Consider the following 24,867-nt stretch of genomic DNA (forward strand, 5'->3'; position numbering starts at 1 on the left):
ATCTACGACTTTAATAACGTTGATTGATTTCAATGCAACCTGTATATCGCATAAAGACATTCATAGGAGAAAGTGGAAGAAACTGTTCAAAAGTTCAGAGATGTGTACATGGTTTGCTTCATGCGCTGTAAATAATGTTACGTAGTTTTGCCATCAGCGCCAGTCTGTAGCGATGGCGTTAAGTATGAGGTGGTATGTCGTGATAGGTGCATAAGGAATATTCAGATGTTTAACGAACAACAGTTTATTAAGAAACAATTTAACAGAAGAGTCAACAAATAACTATTAACTGTTAACTACTAACAATTGACACCGAGAGTTCAATCGACGCGTTTGCTACGCAATGGCACTGAGGACATTATTATTTAACGGCTCGAGACAGACTGCTTGTCCTTTTGTTCCGGATCGAACAGACTCTTCCCTTCGTTGCCCATCGATATCCCCCACTAGCGTGTGTTCATTAGATGTGCCGCCGCGGCTGGCACGTGTATGCTCTTCCGAGAATTCGGCGAAAAGAGCGTGAAGATATCGATCCCACGTTGGGCACGTCGGTGTCGCGCTTTGACAGCGTAGCGCTTTGTATCCGGAGCCGTCGGAAAGTTCCGTGACCCGTGCCGCCACAGTACCCCCTTACCAGTGATAACGTTTTTCCTTATATCTATGTCGCAGGTAGATCTAAATGTTAGCTTATCTAAGGCCTGCCTGGAAACGATCGGGAAAGCGAACTTTCCTGCCTGCGCGTGTAGTGTGATGAACTCTTGAGTCCCCTTCGCTTTGTTCGTTTCGGACACCAGGCGATGTTGTTACATTACGCTTTTCGGTGCTATGGTGTTCAATGTTATCGTCTAGTAAAAATGCGGGATTCAATCGGTTTATGGACACTATTACGTTTTTGTTGTTTATTTTAATCGTAAAGGTCTTTTTTCCTCGCTCTATAACCTTATACAGTCCGTAGTAGGGTGGTTGTAAGGGGTCTCCGATGGCGTCGTGGCGCAAAAATACGTAAGGCGATGTTTCGAGATCACGGAACACGAAGGTTCTCTTTTCGTCGTGTTGCGTAATCGGGTGAGGCCTGATCTTTTCTATTCGGTCTTTTAGGCGAGTTGCGCATTCCGAGTTGGCCTGTTGCTTAGTCGGTAAAAAGAATTCTGCCGGCAATTGTATGCCGGTGCCATAAACCATTTCGGCTGCCGTCACGTTCAGGTCCTCTTTAATAGCTGTTCGTATGCCTAATAGAACTATTGGCAAGATTTCTACCCAGTTGCTCGCAGCCTTTGGTTGTTTTAGTTGTTAACGTGGAATATCCACCGAACGTACAGACGCTAAGTAACTCGCTAATACGACCTCACGAGAGAATGACTTTCCGTCGCGATGATGCTGCAAAGGTAAACTATGATGGGGTGTGTCTAAGGACACGAAATCATTGGATTCATGGAGAATAGCCTTCGTTCAGAAGGTGAGGGAAATTGGCGTTGCTGCTAATTGGTCAATCTCCATATCGATGGTTAGAAAAAGATGCTAGCCGCCCTCGAAGGAAAGTTACTAGTGGGAGACGCCGTTCGTTGGAAAATATAATAAGTCTTTCCTATCTTCCCGTAGCTGGGACAAAGATTCTTTGTCTGTCTGAAGGACTTTAGTTAACTAAATCTTAAGATTTATGACAGGCCCTCAGGCTAGCCGAACATGTACTGCGGAGACGCATCGACATCTGGCAATCATCTTACTCGAAGAATAGGGTCTGCGTGTGGCGAGCCACGGGAGAGAAACCATTGGAATGTTTACTGTCGCGTGCCGCCACAAATATTTCTTTTAAGGAGAGCTATAGAATTACTCCATACCTTTGTTAGACAAAGCGTTCATCCCGTGACCGCGGCTACGTTCGACGACTTGCTGTCGCCTCGAGCCCAAGCTTATTATCACAAATCTCAAACAAATACAATCGGATCGAAAGACGACAATTGTTTAATTACGCCTATGATAGAATCTAGATTACGGTGTTAAGGGATTTTCCCGAAGTTCCAAAAGGAAGGCTCCGATGTCCTTTCATCTCCGACATATCTTTTACATCCTGTTAATGCAGTGTTATATCAAAACAATCACCCCTATTGTCTTAACAGAAATCAGAGGATCGATCAACTCGTGGTGTCGATTATTATAATCGTAGCGGGTATTTACGACACCCGTTGACGTGATATCAGGCGAACGCGTCTCCCCGCGACTGGTCGAAAATACAATGACAGACATTGTCGAATACTAATTGAATAAAATCATTTAATTTTCATAGAATTTGATATTTCTACGAGGAATCAATAAGTCTCTCGCATATAGTCTAATAGATCCTTTGATAGATCTAACGAAGAAGTACCTAACCGCGATTACAGCCAATTAGTACATATTATTCGCTACATAATTAATAACTGTATCACGTACATCGATGCAGGCGATATTGAAGAAAAAAGCCATTTTATGTTGTTACTATAACGAGTAAATTTACTCGTTCAACTTGAAAGGAATTAATAAAGAACCAGACTTTTAAGTAAGCATCCAGCAAGAATTTTAAATATTTCAAACAGAGATGTAGGTGTTATTCAAGAAAAAAGAACATTTTATTTTTTAATTAGCACGAGTAAATGAACAAATACCGATAATATAATATAACGCTTAATATGAATTTTATCTGTCTGATTATTTAATAGCTTAATTTATTTCACAGTAACGTCATCGACTGCCCTTAGGCTCTGTAACGTCGCGCAAGACTTCTGCACGCTATCCGGCGCTGCTTGACCGCCGACGGTCTACGCACCGTCCTTCGACCCTCAACAAATCCAAGGAACCCGTAAAATGACAGCTTTTAATGCTATTGTTTTGACATATGTCGTCAATTTACGGAATAAGCTCCATATCCTAGAGATGCTTTTTGTTTATAGCCAGTTTAGAAAGGCCCTTGGATTTACTACACGCTATTAGGAAACCCGGAGAAAGCTGGTAGTGACTTAGTAAAAGACGAATGTTTAATCACCGGGAAATCCAGGTTTTCCGTTAAACAAGACATCAACTAGCAACATTGGTAGGAGGCTTCATCCCCTCTAGTCATTCTTTAACATTGACTTAAACCAATGGACATCATAGATCGTGCCCTCACCCTACTCACGAAAAGTGTGAACAACGAATCCACGTCCTTCATAAAAAGGGAACACCCACACCGAGCTTTCTTCTGTAATCCTACGAGAACGACCTACAGTTTTTCTACAACATTCATCCTGTCGATTACGAGGCTACTTCGGTTGCCTCTCTTACTCGTTCCTTGACTACGTCATATCTTAGCATATCGTCTACGTTACTGCATATCAGTGTAAAAGTGTTGAAAATATATAAAGTTATAGCTCTGTTAATCACAGTGTTATACTTATTCAACCACCCCTATTATCCTAGCCGAAATAAGGGGATCGATCTATCCGCGGTGTCGATTCATGCAATCGTAACGGGAATTTACGACTCCCGTTGACGCGCACTCTCGCAAGCGCGTCTCCCCGCGATAGGCCGAAAATACAGGCTCTTTTCCCTTTTTGTTCAAACTAATCGATAGTCGAAAACTAGTATCAAGGAGGTGTGAATGTAGTCTTAGTTTGTAGAAACTATTACAATGATAAAAATGGATATCGTATTAAATCGTAAAAGATGCCAATTTACGATAAAAATTAAGAAATCGTTCAATTTGATTTTGTTACAATGGAAAAACCGTCTCCTGCTATGTCAAAAAATCGTTACCGTTTGATTAACAAATCGACGTCTTGTTAAGTTATATAAGGAACACGGAAGTCGCGCGCGAGCTCTTTTGTGCCTGAAATTACGGAGAGTGAACATCGAAGAAGAATTTAAATATAAGGTAAATAAAGAAAAAATACCAAATAATAACATTGTAACTAGTAATTTATAACGTCTAAACCATTAATTTACAACACTTAAGCTATTAATTTCTAACATTGAAGCCATTAATTTATAACATTTAAGGAATTAATTTATAATGTCTAAACTATTAATTTATAACATTTATACTATTAATTTATAACATTCAAGCTATTAATTTATAACATTTAAGCTGTTAATTTATAACATTCAAGCCATTAATTTACAACATTTAAACTGTTATTTTATACATTTAGCCATTAATTTATAACATTTAAACTATTAATTTATATCATCTAAGCCATTAAATTATAACACTTAAGCTATTAATTTACAACACCTAAGCCACTAATTTACAATATTTAAACTATTAATTTATATCATCTAAGCCATTAATTTATAATATTTAAGCCATTAATCTAAAACAATTCCTCCATTAATTCTTAACAACTATACCAATAATTTATAACCATATTCTCCCATTAATTCAAAGTAATTGTGCTCTTAATTTATAACAGTTGTACCATTAATAGGAAGCAACTCTACATTCATTGATTTAAATCAGTACCATCAATTTGTAGTGAGTGAATTAATGATTTATATTGTTTTATTTTATTAACGAAATCTTTCAGGTCCCTGGAGTGCTATTTTATTTCTATATAGCATTATTTTTTAATTTTAAATACAGTACTTAATTTCTCATTTCACTACTTTGTATAAAAGTGTTAAGGAAATCAGAGGATTTGGAAATACAAATAACTGACTTTATTTCACACACAACAGCTATACACATATCTTATACTCTGAAGACCTCGTAATCCTACTCGCACGCACGCTTGTTGTCAACCGACTCTTCCAGATGCTTCTTAACGACTGCTGTGTTTTGTCTCAACTCAGACCTGGACGCCCTCTGACCCTTACACACACACTCTCATGTACAGTGTAAATGTATCACTTCCCTAACACGCCTCCTTACATTTATACTGTACACTTAATTTTATTTACATACTTGTCGAATTAACAAAATATTTAACATTTATCGCTTTATTTACATTTCTCTTATTTTACATTCATCCATGACCTAAACCTTTCAAATTTCTCTCTACACAGTGCCTTCGTAAAAATATCCGCAGTGTTTTCTTCTGTACTTACTTTTACTTTCCTTTACGTACTCGTGAACGTAGTGGTAATGAACTTCAATGTGTTTCGAATTTTTTGTAAAAGTTCCGTATTTTGCTATACTCATTACTCCAGAGTTATCCTCATAAATTTTTACAGGCTTATCGTCTAGATTTACATCGAAGATTTTCATTAATTCTCTGATTGCCATTACTTCGCTCACCGCTTCCGATAGAGCTACATACTCTGCATACGTTGAGGCTTTTGTCACAAACCTTTGTTTTTTAGACTTCCATCCAATTACATTTCCATACAATCTAATTACATACCCAGAAGTCGATTTCCTATCTATATGATCTCCTGCCCAATCGGCGTCCACATAACAGTCTATCGTTTCGCACTTTTCATTCCTTTTATAATGTAGCCCTAAATCTCTAGTCCGGTACAAATATTTCAATATTCGCAGGGCATATTTAAAATGTGTCTCGTTACAACAATCTTGAAATCTACTCAGATAATTCACACTATAACTTATATCGGGTCTGGTATTTACACTAATATACAGCAATGCGCCAATTAAATTCTTGTATCCAATGTCCTCTCTATTTATATCAGCTTTTTCAATTTTTAAGTTGGTCTCCATAGGTGTACAGTACAATTTGCTATTATGTAATTTATATTTGTTTGCTAATGATTCTATGTATTTCTTTTGGCTTAATCTCATTTCCTTTTTTAAATAATCATAGTCTATATTTATTCCAAGATATTCTTTTACTTCACCTAAATCTTTCATTTCAAATTTATCAGTTAATAATTTTTTTACACTTTGTATCTTCCCTTTGTTTTTACTACAAATCAGCAAATCGTCTACGTATATTAACAAATAAACAACATTTTCTCCCTCTCCATAAGTATATAGGCACAGCTCTATATTGTTCTTCTTAAAACCTAATCTCGTCACATACCTATCAAAACACTCATACCAATCCCTCGGACTTTCTTTTAACCCATAAATCGCTCTCGATAATTTACAAACTCTATTCATTCATTCTACATATCATATTCTTTGCAACATCGCTCTCTTTTCTCTTTTATTTACAATGTCCTATTTTTTTTTGTTTATCTCTTTCTTTTCCTCGCTTCGTTCTACTTTTGTTACATTTTTCGCCCTTGTTCCTCGCAGATACTTCACCTTCCCTGCTTCTATCTTCGTCATTGTCCTTCTCCAATTTTCTATTCTTTTTGCTCTTCTTATAATTTTCTTCATTCTTACCATCTTCACTATTTTCACAACAAATCGCCTCCTCAAATGTACAAGGGATATCTACTTTACAATACTTTGTGTGAATCACACTGCTGTTTTCCTTTTCTGATCTTTCTTGTTCCTCTTCGCGCTCTGATGGCTTAAGTGGTTTTGGAAGCTTTTTCACAATATATGTTGGTGGCTCGTAATCATCATCTCCATCTGAATATTGTTCTTCTTCTTCATCTTCGTCAGAATCCAAATCAAGTTTGGTTTTATTGTCTGGTGGTAATCCATCTGGTACCATTTTTTCACCTACTTTAATATGTTGTTTTATATGTGTGACATAATCTGCCCTATCCCTCTCACGTTCCCTATCTCTTTCTCTTTCTCTTTCCCTGTCACGGTCCCTATCTCTTTCACGTTTCCTATCTCTTTCTCTTTCTCTTTTACTCATACCACTACATTTGGCACTGTTTACTAAGTGTTCCTTCCCTTTCAATATACCTTTTATTCTATATGTCCCATTCTCTTTGAACGCTACAGCCGTAAGTCTATTGTTTACATCTATTATTTTCGCAATATTTCCTTTTGTAATAACCATATTCTTATTATCTGTTAGTTTACCTAAACTGATCAAATTTGCGGACATTTCTTTCACATAAAAAACTTTTCTCATATTTATTTTAGTTCGCTTTCCAAATGCTTCAAAATAACTTATAACATTCCCAACTTTTGTCGCTTTTATCGGACTATTATCGCCTAAATATATATTTACCGGTTCTTTTAGGTCGATAGATTTATCAAAATAATTTATATCATTAATTATGTGATCGGTACAACCGCTATCTAATAGCCACATTATTTCCTTCTCACTTATCTCATTCGTCTCGCTGTTGTGTGCTGCGTGCGCCGTTGCTATCCATGTGCCTGCTCTTGAGTTTCCATGCTCGCCCGTGCCGGTTGTTGATTGACGATGAAAGTTTCCACGTCCCCTGCTCGTATTGCCTTTGTACCCTCTTCCTCTGTTTCGACCACGTGTTGGCCCATGCCAATAGCCGTTACTGCTTCCCGCTTGGACGCCATTTTGACACTCTCTCGCAAAGTGTCCTAATCTTCCACATCTGAAGCATCCTTCCTTTTTTGCAGAAAAGGCGTTGGTTTGCCTTTCTCCTCGATTGGATTTATTTTTCTTCTCTGCTATTTCTATTTTATTTTTCACATACGCTACCGTTTGATCCTCTTCTTTCAATGCATCTATTATGTCCGCTATGTAGCTGTATTTTTCGGATAACGTATTCAGCATGTAATTTAGTTTTTCCCTCTCACTCACTTGTGCGCCCACACTTTTTAATTCATTTGTTAATTTTTCGAAATCTCTGAAAAACGATGCTGAATCACCGTAGTTATCCAGTCTTATCTTTTCCAATCTCCTTCTGCACACGATCTGTAGTGCCGTCGACTCTTTCAAGTACATTTCATCGAACTTTTTTACTATTTCATACGCCGTTTTTTCTTCCCTAACATACTCCAATTGTCTATTCGATATTGCACTATAAATTATATTTATTGCTTTCAAATCCTTTTTGTCCCAGTTTTCATTGTCTCTTTCGTTCTTCATTCTTGTTATAACAATATCACATTCCTTATACTTGAGAAACATCGTAATTCTTTGCTTCCACATTCCATAATCCTCACCATCGAATATAGGTATCATGATTTCCGATCTCTCCATTTTAATTGATTCCTTATATCTTACTCAAGCGTTCCCACGTGCTCGAAGTATATCTTTTCTCTTCTTTCTTTGAACGTTTCTTCCCTTATTGAAACTCACTCGAACTAACTCGCAAGATTGAAAAGACACGCACTAAATATCTTGCAAAACTATAAACCACGCTCTGCTACCATGTTAAGGAAATCAGAGGATTTGGAAATACAAATAACTGACTTTATTTCACACAACAGCTATACATCTATGTTACACTCTGAAGAACGTCTTGCACGCACGCTTGTCGCCAACCGACTCTTCCAGATGCTTCTTAACGACTGCTGTTTTGTCTCAACTCAGACCTGGACGCCCTCTGACCCTTACACACACACTCTCATGTACAGTGTAAATGTATCACTTTCCTAACACGCCTCCTTACATTTATACTGTACACTTAATTTTATTTACATACTTGTCGAATTAACAAAATATTTAACATTTATCGCTTTATTTACATTTCTCTTATTTTACATTCATCCATGACCTAAACCTTTCAAATTTCTCTCTACACAGTGCCTTCGTAAAAATATCCGCAGTGTTTTCTTCTGTACTTACTTTTATTATGTTTATCTTATTTTCCTTTACGTACTCGTGAACGTAGTGGTAATGAACTTCAATGTGTTTCGAATTTTTTGTAAAAGTTCCGTATTTTGCTATACTCATTACTCCAGAGTTATCCTCATAAATTTTTACAGGGTTATCGTCTAGATTTACATCGAAGATTTTCATTAATTCTCTGATAGCCATTACTTCGCTCACCGCTTCCGATAGAGCTACATACTCTGCATACGTTGACGCTTTTGTCACACACCTTTGTTTTTTAGACTTCCATCCAATTACATTTCCATACAATCTAATTACATACCCAGAAGTCGATTTCCTATCTATATGATCTCCTGCCCAATCGGCGTCCACATAACAATCTATCGTTTCACACTTTTCGCTCCTTTTATTATGCAACCTTAAATCTCTTGTCCGGTGCAAATATTTCAGTATTCGCAAAGCATATTTAAAATGTGTCTCGCTACAACAATCTTCTATCTACTCAGATAATTCGCACTATAACTTTCCAAGATATTCTTCCACTTCGCCTAGATCTTTTCATTTTAAATTTATCTGTTAATAACCCTTTTTTTTATTTTACTACAGATTAACAAATCGTTTACATATATTAGCAAATAAACAACATTTTCTCCCTCTCCATGAGTATATAAGCACAATTCTACATTATTCTTCTTAAAACCTAATCTCGTCACATACCTAACAAAACACTCATACCAATCTCTCGGACTTTCTTTTAACCCATAAATCGCTCTCGATAATTTACAAACTCTATTCATTCATTCTACATATCATATTCTTTGCAACATCGCTCTCTTTTCTCTTTTATTTACAATGTCCTATTTTTTTGTTTATCTCTTTCTTTTCCTCGCTTCGTTCTACTTTTGTTACATTTTTCGCCCTTGTTCCTCGCAGATACTTCACCTTCCCTGCTTCTATCTTCGTCATTGTCCTTCTCCAATTTTCTATTCTTTTTGCTCTTCTTATAATTTTCTTCATTCTTACCATCTTCACTATTTTCACAACAAATCGCCTCCTCAAATGTACAAGGGATATCTACTTTACAATACTTTGTGTGAATCACACTGCTGTTTTCCTTTTCTGATCTTTCTTGTTCCTCTTCGCGCTCTGATGGCTTAAGTGGTTTTGGAAGCTTTTTCACAATATATGTTGGTGGCTCGTAATCATCATCTCCATCTGAATATTGTTCTTCTTCTTCATCTTCGTCAGAATCCAAATCAAGTTTGGTTTTATTGTCTGGTGGTAATCCATCTGGTACCATTTTTTCACCTACTTTAATATGTTGTTTTATATGTGTGACATAATCTGCCCTATCCCTCTCACGTTCCCTATCTCTTTCTCTTTCTCTTTCCCTGTCACGGTCCCTATCTCTTTCACGTTTCCTATCTCTTTCTCTTTCTCTTTTACTCATACCACTACATTTGGCACTGTTTACTAAGTGTTCCTTCCCTTTCAATATACCTTTTATTCTATATGTCCCATTCTCTTTGAACGCTACAGCCGTAAGTCTATTGTTTACATCTATTATTTTCGCAATATTTCCTTTTGTAATAACCATATTCTTATTATCTGTTAGTTTACCTAAACTGATCAAATTTGCGGACATTTCTTTCACATAAAAAACTTTTCTCATATTTATTTTAGTTCGCTTTCCAAATGCTTCAAAATAACTTATAACATTCCCAACTTTTGTCGCTTTTATCGGACTATTATCGCCTAAATATATATTTACCGGTTCTTTTAGGTCGATAGATTTATCAAAATAATTTATATCATTAATTATGTGATCGGTACAACCGCTATCTAATAGCCACATTATTTCCTTCTCACTTATCTCATTCGTCTCGCTGTTGTGTGCTGCGTGCGCCGTTGCTATCCATGTGCCTGCCCCTGAGTTGCCATGCTCGCTCGTGCCGGTTGTTGATTGACGATGGAAGTTTCCACGTCCCCTGCTCGTATTTCCTTTGTTTCCTTGTCCTCTGCTGCGACCTCGTGTTGGCCCATGCCAATAGCTGTTACTGCTTCCCGCTTGTACGCCATTTTGACACTCTCTCGCAAAGTGTCCTAATCTTCCACATCTGAAGCATCCTTCCTTTTTTGCAGAAAAGGCATTGGTTTGCATTTCTCCACGATTGGACTTATTTCTCTTCTCCGCCATTTCAATTTTATTTTTCACATACGCTACCGTTTGATTTTCTTCTTTCAATGCATCTATTATGTCCGCTATGTAGCTGTATTCTTCGGGTAACGTATTCAGCATGTAATTTAGTTTTTCCCTCTCACTCACTTGTGCGCCCGCACTTTTTAATTCATTTGTTAATTTTCGAAATCTCTGAAAAACGATGCTGAATCACCGTAGTTATCCAGTCTTATCTTTTCCAATCTCCTTCTGCACACGATCTGTAGTGCCGTCGACTCTTTCAAGTACATTTCATCGAACTTTTTTACTATTTCATACGCCGTTTTTTCTTCCCTAACATACTCCAATTGTCTATTCGATATTGCACTATAAATTATATTTATTGCTTTCAAATCCTTTTTGTCCCAGTCTTCATTGTCTCTTTTGTTCTTCATTCTTGTTATAACAATATCACATTCCTTATACCTGAAAAACATTGTGATTCTTTGCTTCCACAATCCATAATCCTCACCATCGAATATAGGTATCATGATTTCCGATCTCTCCATTTTAATTGATTCCTTATATCTTACTCAAGCGTTCCCACGTGCTCGAAGTATAACTTTTCTCTTCTTTCTTTGAACGTTTCTTCCCTTATTGAAACTCACTCGAACTAACTCGCAAGATTGAAAAGCCACGCACTCAATAACTTGCAAAACTATAAACCACGCTCTGCTACCATGTTAAGGAAATCAGAGGATTTGGAAATACAAATAACTGACTTTATTTCACACACAACAGCTATACACATATCTTATACTCTGAAGACCTCGTAATCCTACTCGCACGCACGCTTGTTGTCAACCGACTCTTCCAGATGCTTCTTAACGACTGCTGTGTTTTGTCTCAACTCAGACCTGGACGCCCTCTGACCCTTACACACACACTCTCATGTACAGTGTAAATGTATCACTTCCCTAACAAAAAGCAGTGGTAACGCAGAGTGTAATTTTAAGATGTAATTTTCCATGTCTGCTAAAAACCAAGGAAACAACACCATATTCATGGAATCAAGGAAGCAAGTGTAGTTTAACCGAAGGCAACGACATCTTATCTGTAGCTGCACATGAGTCATAGGACATTTCAAATAGTGTTGTTGTTTTGCCTCGGAGTACCAAAACCGTTAGATTACAAGTAATTTAAAAACAAATAAACTCCGGACAAAACAATGCCGCCGCTACAATGTCGCTTTATTATAAAATAATTTTACATCTCTGCTTTCAATGCGTAAAAGCTCATATGTAAATGGGACCCGAGCGTAGTTACCTCCTCGTGGTGGGTCCCGGTCATTGGTATCGTTTTCCAAATAATAATACACCAAGTACTATTTCGAATATTAGTATTATTATTCGAAAACGATATCAAGCTAAAAACTACTTGAATATAGTCTGGTCTTGATCACCCAAAATAGTTTTGGTGATCTAAACTGGACTAATACCCCCCCGCGGGGGCAACGTGGGACATCGTGGGACATCGCAGGACACCGTGGGATGCGAGCGTATTAGCTTTAATTAATCATAAGATAGATACCTATGTTATGTACATTGTAAGCTCATTCTGTACAAAGATACTTATCTATCTTGGAACGACAAATAAAGATCTCGTCTCTCTTGATCCCCTCGCTTACCATACTGGAAAAATTGTTCCCACGATATATCGGTTCGCGATCACTCAGTTCTTTCAAACTGTCGCGTGGCGTACTCGCTCGCGTGTATTTCGGGTGCGTGCGGGTCAATGTGCTCTAGACAACTCTTCGGATTCGTAAGTCGCCCAAGGACAGCTCTGTCTTGGTGACTGCTCAACGTTTGCATCGGATCACGGGAGTTGTCGTCGTGCCGGTGATGCTTGCTAATCTGTTGGGGATTCACTCGTGGATCTGCAGTCCTGTCCGATTGGTACTTGGGTACTCGATCAGAGACCACCAATTTCACGTCCTCCGTAATCCTGTTCGGCCCCGCGGGAGTGGACCCCACTGTTCAGTTGAGGTATTGCCTTCGTAATCCTGTTCAGCGGTCCCTGCCCGTGAGTGGACCCCACTGTTCAGTTGGGGCCTCGTGCCTTGGTAATCCTGTTCAGCGGTCCCTCCCTGTGAGTGGACCCCACTGTTCAGTTGGGGCCTCTTGCCTTCGTAATCCTGTTCAGCGGTCCCTCCCCGGGTTCCACTTGTTCAGTTGGAGTGTGTCAAGTTGCTGGCCTATGTGCTGGATCCACGGCTGAATTACTAGTGGATCACTGGCATCATCTGTCGGCGCCATCGACCGCGACTCGTGTAAGTTTCGAACGGCGAAACAGGAATCGAGTTACGGCCAATTCTTGGGCTTTCCGTTGAACCTCGGGGTTATCTCGTGTACGGGGGTACGTCGCGTAGGTTTGTTAGTTCTTTCGAGAGATCGCGATCTCGTCCGTTTCGGGACAGTGTCAGTAGCTTCATCTTCTTCTTTTCGTTCCAAGTTAGATAAATGTGTCTTTGATACCGAATGTTGCCAGTAGGGATGCGGATTATTGTATATTTGTACTGATCGATGTAATCGTTGTGTGGGAGATAGATGATGCGTTACGTATGCCTTGTTCTACGTTTGTAAAGATTCATGTTAGCGCTGCGTTGGAGATATGTGTTTCGCAGTTAGACTACGAAACAACTATTTCTTTACGCAGGCCCATGGTCAAGTAGTGTCAAAACTGGACATTCTGCCAATAGGTTGAATGTCGAGATCGATGTGTAGTGTTAAATAACCCATGGGCGGGTCTCGTGCGTAGTCACCTCCTCGTGGTGAGACCTGGTAATTGGCATCGTTTTCCAAAAATTAATCAGTCGATTAATCTTTGGAAAACGATACCAAGCCAAGAACTACGCAACAGTCCAGTTTGGATCACCAAAAGCCCCTAAGATCATTTTGGATGATCTACACTGGACTGCACTATTAATTTATAACATTTAAGCCATTAATTTACAATATTTACGTCATGAATTTACAACAATAAGTCACAAATTCATAACATTTAAGCTATTAATTTTTACATTTATACCAATAATTCCTAACATTCAAACTATTAATTTATAACACTTAAGCTATTTATTTATAACATTTAAGCAAATAATTAACAACGATTAAACTATTAATTTATAACAATTGAAACATTAATTGGCACATTTAAAACATTAATTTATAAGAATCAAACCATTCCTCGAGGAATCAGTAAGTTTCGCGCTAATAGCCCAATACATCGATAGATTTAACGAAGAAATACGTAACCGCGATTACAACCAATTAGATCATATTATTTGCTACATAATTAATAACTGTATCACGTACAGCGATGCAGGCGGTATTGAAGAAATAAAGGCAATTTATGTTACAACTATAACGAGTAAATTTAATCGTTTAACTTGTGAAGAATTAAAAAGGTACCTGACTTCTAAATAAGCATTAAATAAGAATCTTAAATATCGCAAACAGTGATGTAGGTGTTACTCAAGAAAAAAGAACGTTTTATTTTTTAATTAGCACGAGTAAATGAACGAATATCGATAATATAATATAACGCTTAATATGAATTTTATCTGTCTGATTATTTAATAGCTTAACTTATTTCACAGTAACGTCATCGACTGCACTTAGGCTCTTTTCCCTTTTTGTCCAAACTAATCGGTAGTCGAAAACTAGTATCATGTAGGTGTGAATATAGTCTTAGTTTGTAGAAACTATTAAAATGATAAAAATGGATTTCGTATTAAATCGTAAAAGATGCCAATTTACGATAAAAATTAAGAAATCGTTCAATTTGATTTTGTTACAATGGAAAAACCGTCTCCTGCTATGTCAAAAAATCGTTACCGTTTGATTAACAAATCGACGTCTTGTTAAGTTATATAAGGAACACGGAAGTCGCGCGCGAGCTCTTTTGTGCCTGAAATTACGGAGAGTGAACATCGAAGAAGAATTTAAATATAAGGTAAATAAAGAAAAAATACCAAATAATAACATTGTAACTAGTAATTTATAACGTCTAAACCATTAATTTACAACACTTAAGCTATTAATTTCTAACATTGAAGCCATTAATTTATAACATTTAAGGAATTAATTTATAATGTCTAAACTATTAATTTATAACATTTATACTATTAATTTATAACATTCAAGCTATTAATTTATAACATTTAAGCTGTTAATTTATAACATTCAAGCCATTAATTTACAACATTTAAACTGTTATTTTATACATTTAGCCATTAATTTATAACATTTAAACTATTAATTTATATCATCTAAGCCATTAAATTATAACACTTAAGCTATTAATTTACAACACCTAAGCCACTAATTTACAATATTTAAACTATTAATTTATATCATCTAAGCCATTAATTTATAATATTTAAGCCATTAATCTAAAACAATTCCTCCATTAATTCTTAACAACTATACCAATAATTTATAACCATATTCTCCCATTAATTCAAAGTAATTGTGCTCTTAATTTATAACAGTTGTACCATTGATAGGAAGCAACTCTACATTCATTGATTTAAATCAGTACCATCAATTTGTAGTGAGTGAATTAATGATTTATATTGTTTTATTTTATTATCGAAATCTTTCAGGTCCCTTGAGTGCTATTTTATTTCTATATAGCATTATTTTTTAATTTTAAATACAGTACTTAATTTCTCATTTCACTATTTTGTATAAAAGCAGTGGTAACGCAGTGTGTAATTTTAAGATGTAATTTTTCATGTCTGCTAAAAAAAAAGGAAACAACACCATATTCATGGAATCAAGGAAGCAAGTGTAATTTGTTGAAGTGGTCACCACTTATAAGAAAACTCTACATCTGGTCTTTTTAGTTTCTCAAGCACTGAAGCCATCGACAGCGCGTAGACAAAAGACTGCGACGAAGTCAGACCACAAACAGTAGACAAGCGACGTAGGCTTCGGCGTTTTTTTTCTTCAGTTATTGGGTAACACAGCTAGCGTGCGGATCTGGACCAGCTCAAATTGTATTCTTACTTATAATTACATTTATATTTAAATATATTTTCTGCCTTACAATTTATCCACTAGTTTTCTCTACATCTAAGGTTATACATCGAATAACCTCAACAGGTTATGGGCCCAGAGCTGTAAATTGCAAGGCAGCAACGTAAAGTGAATAAATTGTTAAAGTGTTGTGCTTAGTGAAGTAAGGGATAGTGCTAAAAATGGAATTAGCAAGTGCGAAGATCGAGATGTTACGCGGCGAAGAAAACCGGCTCCAGTGGCGTTTTGTTATGCGTACACTTTTGGAGGAAGATGACGACCTGATCAACGTGTGTGAAGGGAATCTGTGTCATCCAGGCAACAGCGCGGAGAAAGAAATCGCTCGTGAAAGATTTTTGAAGGCAGATCGGTTAGCGAGAAAATTAATCGTGACTACAGTAGGAAAGAAACCGTTGGATCTTCTTTTATGTTGCACAACAGCACATGAAATGTGGAAAAAGTTGAATACAGTATATGACATGAAGTCAGATGAGAATCTAAGTATGGTCCAGAAGCAGTTCTTCTATTTTAAATGGGAAGAATCTGAAAATGTCGCCTACAACCTATCAAAGTTGGAATTAATAGCTGCGAAGATGAAAGCCCTTGGGAGTGAAATTGGCGAGAAAATGCTGATAATACGCATTTTATCGGTGTTACCAAACAAATTTGACCATTTTCACAGTGCGTGGGATTCGGTGGAAGAAGGAAAGAAGACCCTAGACAGGCTTAGTACCAGGCTGATGACAGAAGAAACCAGATGGAAGAAAGACGACCAAGAAACATCGGTGGCGCTGGTAACAAAGAGTAACAATTATAAAAGGGAACAGCAGAAACAGTCAAGCAAATGTGAATACGAGAAACAAGGACCAAGCTGCTTCAATTGTGGAAAAGTTGGCCATCTAAAGAAGGATTGCTTTAGATGCTTTATATGCAAAAGGAAAGGCCACACCAGTAAAAATTGTTTTAAAAATAATAAAAGAAGCAACAGTAGAAACAGCCAGGAACCTAGAAATCAAAATCGTGATCACAGCGGAATTGGTCTATTAGGAAGCACCTCAGCGATACAAGCGGCAAACCCTGATGTTTGGATAATCGACTCAGGAGCTACGGATCATATGACAGGACGACGGGAATGGTTCAGCGTCTTTGAAGAATTCGATAACACGGTGAAGATAGAGATCGGCGATGGTACGTTCATGGATGCGTGCGGCAAAAGAAAAATCAAAGTAGAGACTCTTGTGGACGGCAAATGGGTAACATGTACAATGAACGATGTTCTGTACGTACCAGGTATGAAAAGAAACCTATTTTCCATTAGATCTGTTGCGAGAAGGGGCATAGATTTCTGTGTTTTAAAGGAAGGGACCAATTGTATGTTTTTACAAAACCAGAAAATAATAGCAAAAGGTTCTGTTATCGGAAATTTGTATAAAATAGATATGCGAGTTATCACACCGTCAGTTTGTAATTTTAGCAATAGAGCAGAGTCAAACGCGGACACATTGCAGTTATGGCACGAACGGCTATGTCATCAAAACATCAGACATGTTAAAAGTTTTTTAAAAAATTCGAATATGAAAGTCGTGGAGGATAGTAGCTGTTTCTGTGAAGGTTGCGCGTACGGGAAACAGCATAGATCGAGTTTTCATGAGAAAATCAATCGTGCGACTAAACCTCGCGAAATTATTTATACGGATGTATGTGGACCTATGGAAGTCGAGTCATTAGGCAAGAAACTGTATTTTCTTGCGTTTAAGGATGATTTTTCAAAATTCACAAAGATTTACTTCTTACGACATAAGTCTGAAGTAATCGAAAAATTAAAAACTTTTTGCCTAGAAGTTGAGAATCAATTCAACGATAAGATTAAAGAAATTCATAGTGATGGAGGGAAAGAATTCAAAAATAAAGAAGTTAAAGAATTTTTAAGAAGTCAGGGAATTAGGCACACAATTAACGTCCCATACACTCCTGAACAGAATGGTGTCGCAGAAAGGGAAAATAGAACAATAGTAGAGGCAGGCCGATCGATGCTATATTCAAAACCAAATCTACCGCTGTTTTTATGGGCCGAAGCCATGAACACAGCAGTACATGTCATAAATAAGACCTGGCCGACAAGACATGACAAGAAAACACCGTATGAACTGTGGTACGGGAAACCGCCAAATTTAGAAAAGTTTATTGTTTTCGGTACTGAGTGCTTTGCACACATACCTGCGGAGAAGAAAAAAAGACTTGGCAAAAAGGGGAACAAAGGATATTTGGTAGGCTATCTAGATGACGGACGAGGGTATCGAGTGTATGTGCCGACAGTAAGAAATGTTATATTAAGCCGTGACGTAATATTTAAGCCCGAACTAGAAAGTGCGAAATTTATTAATTTAAGTTTACCGAAAATTGTCGAGCGCGAAGATGTGTGTGCGCAGAGCGATAGAGCATGTACGTATGAAAGTGCAGAGAGTGAACATGAAAAACAACCTCCTGAAACTAGCGACAATGTGAGACAATTGAGAGATAGAGCTAAGATCAAACGAACCGACTTTTATGGTAGCCCAGTAACGTACGTAGCGGAAAAATTACCGGTGGATTTTAACGAAGCGATGAGTTCCGAAAAGAAAGAGTTATGGGAAACGGCTATGAACGATGAAATGAAATCGCACCATGAAAATAAGACGTGGATTCTTGTAGAAAAACCTAAAGATCAGAAGGTACTTAGTAATAGGTGGGTTTTAACGGTAAAGCTAAATCCGGACAATTCGGAACGATACAAAGCTTGACTTGTAATAAAAGGGTGTTCACAAAAGGAAGGCATAGATTATAAGGAAACCTATAGTCCCGTTGCTCGGTTTGATACAATTAGATTAATGCTCAGTATTGCAGCCAAAAATAATTTGCACCTCGGACAGTTTGACATTACAACCGCATTTTTATATGGAAGTCTGAAAGAAGATATTTATATGAAACAACCTAAAGGTTATGATGATGGTACGAATCGCGTTTGTAAATTGCTAAAAAGCCTATATGGCTTAAAGCAGTCTCCAAGATGTTGGACGGAACGTTTCACAAAATATATTTCAAACTTAAAATTTTATCAGAGTAACGCAGATCCTTGTTTTTATATTTATACACAAGACGACAAATTAATGTTGATGACCATATACGTAGACGATGGACTGGTAGCAGCTTCAGACGAATCTCTAATTGATAAATTTTTTGATGATTTAAATAAAGAATTCAAAATTACGAGTTCGAAAGAAGTCAAGAGTTTTCTTGGACTTGAAATTAATAGATTAAAAGATGGTTCAATATTCATTCATCAGAGTAGATATATCGAAAACATATTAGAAAAATTTAATATGAATGAGGCAAACAGTGTTTCTACACCTATCGAGACTAATTGGAACGAAAGTAACATAGGCAATAATGATTGTAACGCACCATACAGAGAAGCAGTAGAGGGAACTTAATGTTTTTACAAACCGTAAGTAGGCCAGATATTAGTTTTGCAATAAATATAGCGGCGAGACATTTAGAGAATCCAAACCAGTATCAGTGGAAATTAGTCAAACGAATTTTGCGCTACATAAAAGGGACCGCGGACATGGGACTCTTATATACAAAAGCAGGCAGTCTCGAAACCTTTAGCGATGCTGACTATGCAGGCGACAAAGAAACAAGAAAGTCGACATCAGGCGTTGTATGTAAGTATGCGAATGCGGCCATCACATGGCAATGTAAGCGACAACAATGTATAGCTCTATCTACGACCGAAGCTGAGTATGTCAGTGCAGCCTCAGGAGCGAAAGAAATTATGTGCCTAAAGAAAATATTTCTTGAATGTAAAATAGAGATCCTTAAGTATATGCTATGTGTAGACAATACTAGTGCCGTGAAATTAATTAAAAATCCAGAATTCCATCAAAGAAGTAAGCATATTGACGTAAGATATCATTTCTTGCGAGATTTATACAATAGAGGCGAAATTGATGTAACGTATGTAACAAGCGAAGAGCAACTGGCAGATATATGTACAAAGGCGTTGCCAAAACCAAGATTTGAATATTCAAGGCAAAAGTTAGGTTTGAAAAATAAAAAGGATATTAAGAGGTAATTGTTTGTATACATGTAGAGTTTTTAGGGAGGGTGTCGAAGTGGTTGTCACTTCTAAAAAAAAAAAAAAAAAAAAAAGAAAAACTCTACATGATCTGTTTAGTCTTCTAGTATTTTTTTGTAATAAATTAATTTGAATGAAAAAGAGAAAGGCGTCTGGCAAATGTACTTGTGAAGGCATTGACAAATTGATTTTCAGATATTTACGACAAGAGTTAGAAAAATATTAAGAGACAATTTGTAAAATTGAGATAATTGTTTGTGGAGATGTAGAGTTTTAGGGAGGGTGTTGAAGTGGTCACCACTTATAAGAAAACTCTACATCTGGTCTTTTTAGTTTCTCAAGCACTGAAGCCATCGACAGCGCGTAGACAAAAGACTGCGACGAAGTCAGACCACAAACAGTAGACAAGCGACGTAGGCTTCGGCGTTTTTTTTTTTCAGTTATTGGGTAACACAGCTAGCGTGCGGATCTGGACCAGCTCAAATTGTATTCTTACTTATAATTACATTTACATTTAAATATATTTTCTGCCTTACAATTTATCCACTAGTTTTCTCTACATCTAAGGTTATACATCGAATAACCTCAACATAATTTAACCGAAGGCAACGACATCTTATCTGTAGCTGCACATGAGTCAGAGGACATTTCAAATCGTGTTGTTGTTTTGCCTCGGAGTACCAAAACCGTTAGATTACAAGTAATGTAAAAACAAATAAACTCCGGACAAAACAATGCCGCCGCTACAATGTCGCTTTATTATAAAATAATTTTACATCTCCGCTTCCAATGCGTAAAAACTCATATGTAAATGGGACCCGAGCGCAGTTACCTCCTCGTGGTGGGTCCCGGTAATTGGTATCGTTTTCCAAATAATAATACACCAAGTACTATTTCGAATATTAGTATTATTATTTGAAAACGATATCAAGCTAAAAACTACTTGAATATAGTCTGGTCTTGATCAAGCAAAATAGTTTTGGTGATCTAAACTGGACTAATACCCCCCCGCGGGGGCAACGTGGGACATCGTGGGACATCGCAGGACACCGTGGGATGCGAGCGTATTAGCTTTAATTAATCATAAGATAGATACCTATGTTATGTACATTGTATGTATGTATTATATGTATTATATGTATGTATGTATGTATTGTATGTATGCTCATTCTGTACAAAGATACTTATCTATCTTGGAACGACAAGTAAAGATCTCGTCTCTCTTGATCCCCTCGCTTACCATACTGGAAAAATTGTTCCCACGATATATCGGTTCGCGATCACTCAGTTCTCTCAAACTGTCGCGTGGCGTACTCTCTCGCGTGTATTTCGGGTGCGTGCGGGTCAATGTGCTCTAGACAACTCTTCGGATTCGTAAGTCGCCCAAGGACAGCTCTGTCTTGGTGACTGCTCAACGTTTGCATCGGATCACGGGAGTTGTCGTCGTGCCGGTGATGCTTGCTAATCTGTTGGGGATTCAGTCGTGGATCTGCAGTCCTGTCCGATTGGTACTTCGGTACTCGGTCAGGGACCAGCAATTTCACGTCCTCCGTAATCCTGTTCGGCCCCGCGGGAGTGGACCCCACTGTTCAGTTGAGGTATTGCCTTCGTAATCCTGTTCAGCGGTCCCTCCCCGTGAGTGGACCCCACTGTTCAGTTGGGGCCTCGTGCCTTGGTAATCCTGTTCAGCGGTCCCTCCCTGTGAGTGGACCCCAATGTTCAGTTGGGGCCTCTTGCCTTCGTAATCCTGTTCAGCGGTCCCTCCCCGGGTTCCACTTGTTCAGTTGGAGTGTGTCAAGTTGCTGGCCTATGTGCTGGATCCACGGCTGAATTACTAGTGGATCACTGGCATCATCTGTCGGCGCCATCGACCGCGACTCGTGTAAGTTGCGAACGGCGAAACAGTAATCGAGTTACGGCCAATTCTTGGGCTTTCCGTTGAACCTCGGGGTTATCTCGTGTACTCGGGTATTTCGCGTAGGTTTGTTAGTTCTTTCGAGAGATCGCGATCTCGTCCGTTTCGGGACAGTGTCAGTAGCTTCATCTTCTTCTTTTCGTTCCAAGTTAGATAAATGTGTCTTTGATACCGAATGTTGCTAGTAGGGATGCGAATTATTGTATATTTGTACTGATCGATGTAATCGTTGTGTGGGAGATAGATGATGCGTTACGTATGCCTTGTTCTACGTTTGTAAAGATTCATGTTAGCGCTGCGTTGGAGATATGTGTTTCGCAGTTAGACTACGAAACAACTATTTCTTTATGCAGGGCCATGGTCAAGTAGTGTCAAAACTGGACATTCTGCCAATAGGTTGAATGTCGAGATCGATGTGTAGTGTTAAATAACCCATGGGCGGGTCTCGTGCGTAGTCACCTCCTCGTGGTAAGACCTGGTAATTGGCATCGTTTTCCAAAAATTAATCAGTCGATTAATCTTTGGAAAACGATACCAAGCCACGAACTACGCAACAGTCCAGTTTGGAACAACAAAAGCCCCTAAGATCATTTTGGATGATCTACACTGGACTGCACTATTAATTTATAACATTTAAGCCATTAATTTACAATATTTACGTCATGAATTTACAACAATAAGTCACAAATTCATAACATTTAAGCTATTAACTTTTACATTTATACCATTAATTCCTAACACTCAAACTATTAATTTATAACACTTAAGCTATTAATTTATAACATTTAAGCAAATAATTAACAACGATTAAACTATTAATTTATAACAATTGAAACAATAATTGGCACATTTAAAACATTAATTTATAAGAATCAAACCATTCCTCGAGGAATCAGTAAGTCTCGCGCTAATAGCCCAATACATCGATAGATTTAACGAAGAAATACGTAACCGCGATTACAGCCAATTAGATCATATTATTTGCTACATAATTAATAACTGTATCACGTACAGCGATGCAGGCGGTATTGAAGAAATAAAGCCATTTTATGTTACAACTATAACGAGTAAATTTAATCGTTTAACTTGTGATTAATTAAAAAGGTACCTGACTTCTAAATAAGCATTAAATAAGAATCTTAAATATCGCAAACAGTGATGTAGGTGTTACTCAAGAAAAAAGAACGTTTTATTTTTTAATTAGCACGAGTAAATGAACGAATATCGATAATATAATATAACGCTTAATATGAATTTTATCTGTCTGATTATTTAATAGCTTAACTTATTTCACAGTAACGTCATCGACTGCCCTTAGGCTCTTTTCCCTTTTTGTCCAAACTAATCGATAGTCGAAAACTAGTATCATGTAGGTGTGAATTTAGTCTTAGTTTGTAGAAACTATTAAAATGATAAAAATGGATATCGTATTAAATCGTAAAAGATGCCAATTTACGATAAAAATTAAGAAATCGTTCAATTTGATTTTGTTACAATGGAAAAACCGTCTCCTGCTATGTCAAAAAATCGTTACCGTTTGATTAACAAACCGACGCCTTGTTAAGATATATAAGGAACACGGTAGTCGCGCGCGAGCTCTTTTGTGCCTGAAATTCCGGAGAGTGAACATCGAAGAAGAACATAAATATCAGGTAAGTAAGAAAAAATATCAAACAACAACATTGTAACTAGTAATTTATAACGTCTAAACCATTAATTTACAACACTTAAGTTATTAATTTATAACATTCAAGCCATTAATTTATAACATTTAGGGAATTAATTTATAACGTCTAAACTATTAATTTATAACATTTACGCTATTAATTTATAACATTTAAGCCATTAAATTATAACATTCAAGCTATTAATTTATAACATTTAAACTGTTAATTTATAACATTTAAACCATTAATTTACAGCATTTAAAGTGTTATTTTATACATTTAAGCCATTAATTTATAACATTTAAGCAATTAATTTATAACATTTAAACTATTAATTTCTAACGTTTAAGCCATTAATTTCTAACATTTAAGCAATTAATTGACAACATCTGAGCCACTAATTTACAACATTTAAACTGTTGTTTTATACATTTAAGCTATTATTTTATAACATTTGAGCTATTAATTAACAACATCTAAGCCATTAATTTACAACATTTAAAGTGTTATTTTATACATTTAAGCTATTAATTTATAACATTTAAGCTATTAATTTATAACATTTAAGGCATTAATTTCTAACATTTGAACTGTTATTTTATACATTTAGCCTTTAATTTATAAAATTTAAACTATTAATTTATATCATCTAAGCCATTAAATTATAACATTTAAGCTATTAATTTACAACATCTAAGCCACTAATTTAAAATATTTAAACTATTAATTTATATCATCTAAGCCATTAATTTATAATATTTAAGCCATTAATCTAAAACAATTCCTCCATTAATTCTTAACAACTATACCAATAATTTATAACCATATTCTCCCATTAATTCAAAGTAATTGTGCTCTTAATTTATAACAGTTGTACCATTAATCGGAAGCAACTCTACATTCATTGATTTAAATCAGTACCATCAATGTGAGTGAATTAATGATTTATATTGTATTATTTTATTAACGAAATCTTTCAGGTCCCTGGATTGCTATTTTATTTCTATATAGCATTATTTTTTAATTTTAAATACAGTACTTAATTTCTCATTTCACTATTTTGTATAAAAGCAGTGGTAACGCAGAGTGTAATTTTAAGATGTAATTTTCCATGTCTGCTAAAAACCAAGGAAACAACACCATATTCATGGAATCAAGGAAGCAAGTGTAGTTTAACCGAAGGCAACGACATCTTATCTGTAGCTGCACATGAGTCATAGGACATTTCAAATAGTGTTGTTGTTTTGCCTCGGAGTACCAAAACCGTTAGATTACAAGTAATTTAAAAACAAATAAACTCCGGACAAAACAATGCCGCCGCTACAATGTCGCTTTATTATAAAATAATTT

At 36.7% G+C, this 24,867-nt stretch overlaps 1 protein-coding gene across 1 annotated transcript; it reads right to left on the bottom strand.

The window, feature by feature from the left end:
* Positions 1–6,116: 6,116 nt before the first annotated feature.
* Positions 6,117–9,879, bottom strand: LOC138189392 (nucleolar protein 58-like). Its single transcript, XM_069131449.1, has 4 exons — positions 9,668–9,879; positions 9,489–9,610; positions 6,364–6,583; positions 6,117–6,306 (listed from the first exon to the last, which is right to left on the bottom strand). The coding sequence occupies exons 1-4, from the start codon at positions 9,877–9,879 to the stop codon at positions 6,117–6,119; spliced, it is 744 nt and encodes a 247-aa protein (XP_068987550.1).
* Positions 9,880–24,867: the final 14,988 nt, after the last annotated feature.

This window comes from Bombus flavifrons, unplaced genomic scaffold (assembly GCF_040668555.2).
Source record: "Bombus flavifrons isolate JBK064 unplaced genomic scaffold, iyBomFlav1_principal scaffold0032, whole genome shotgun sequence".
NCBI classification, from domain to species: domain Eukaryota; kingdom Metazoa; phylum Arthropoda; class Insecta; order Hymenoptera; family Apidae; genus Bombus; species Bombus flavifrons.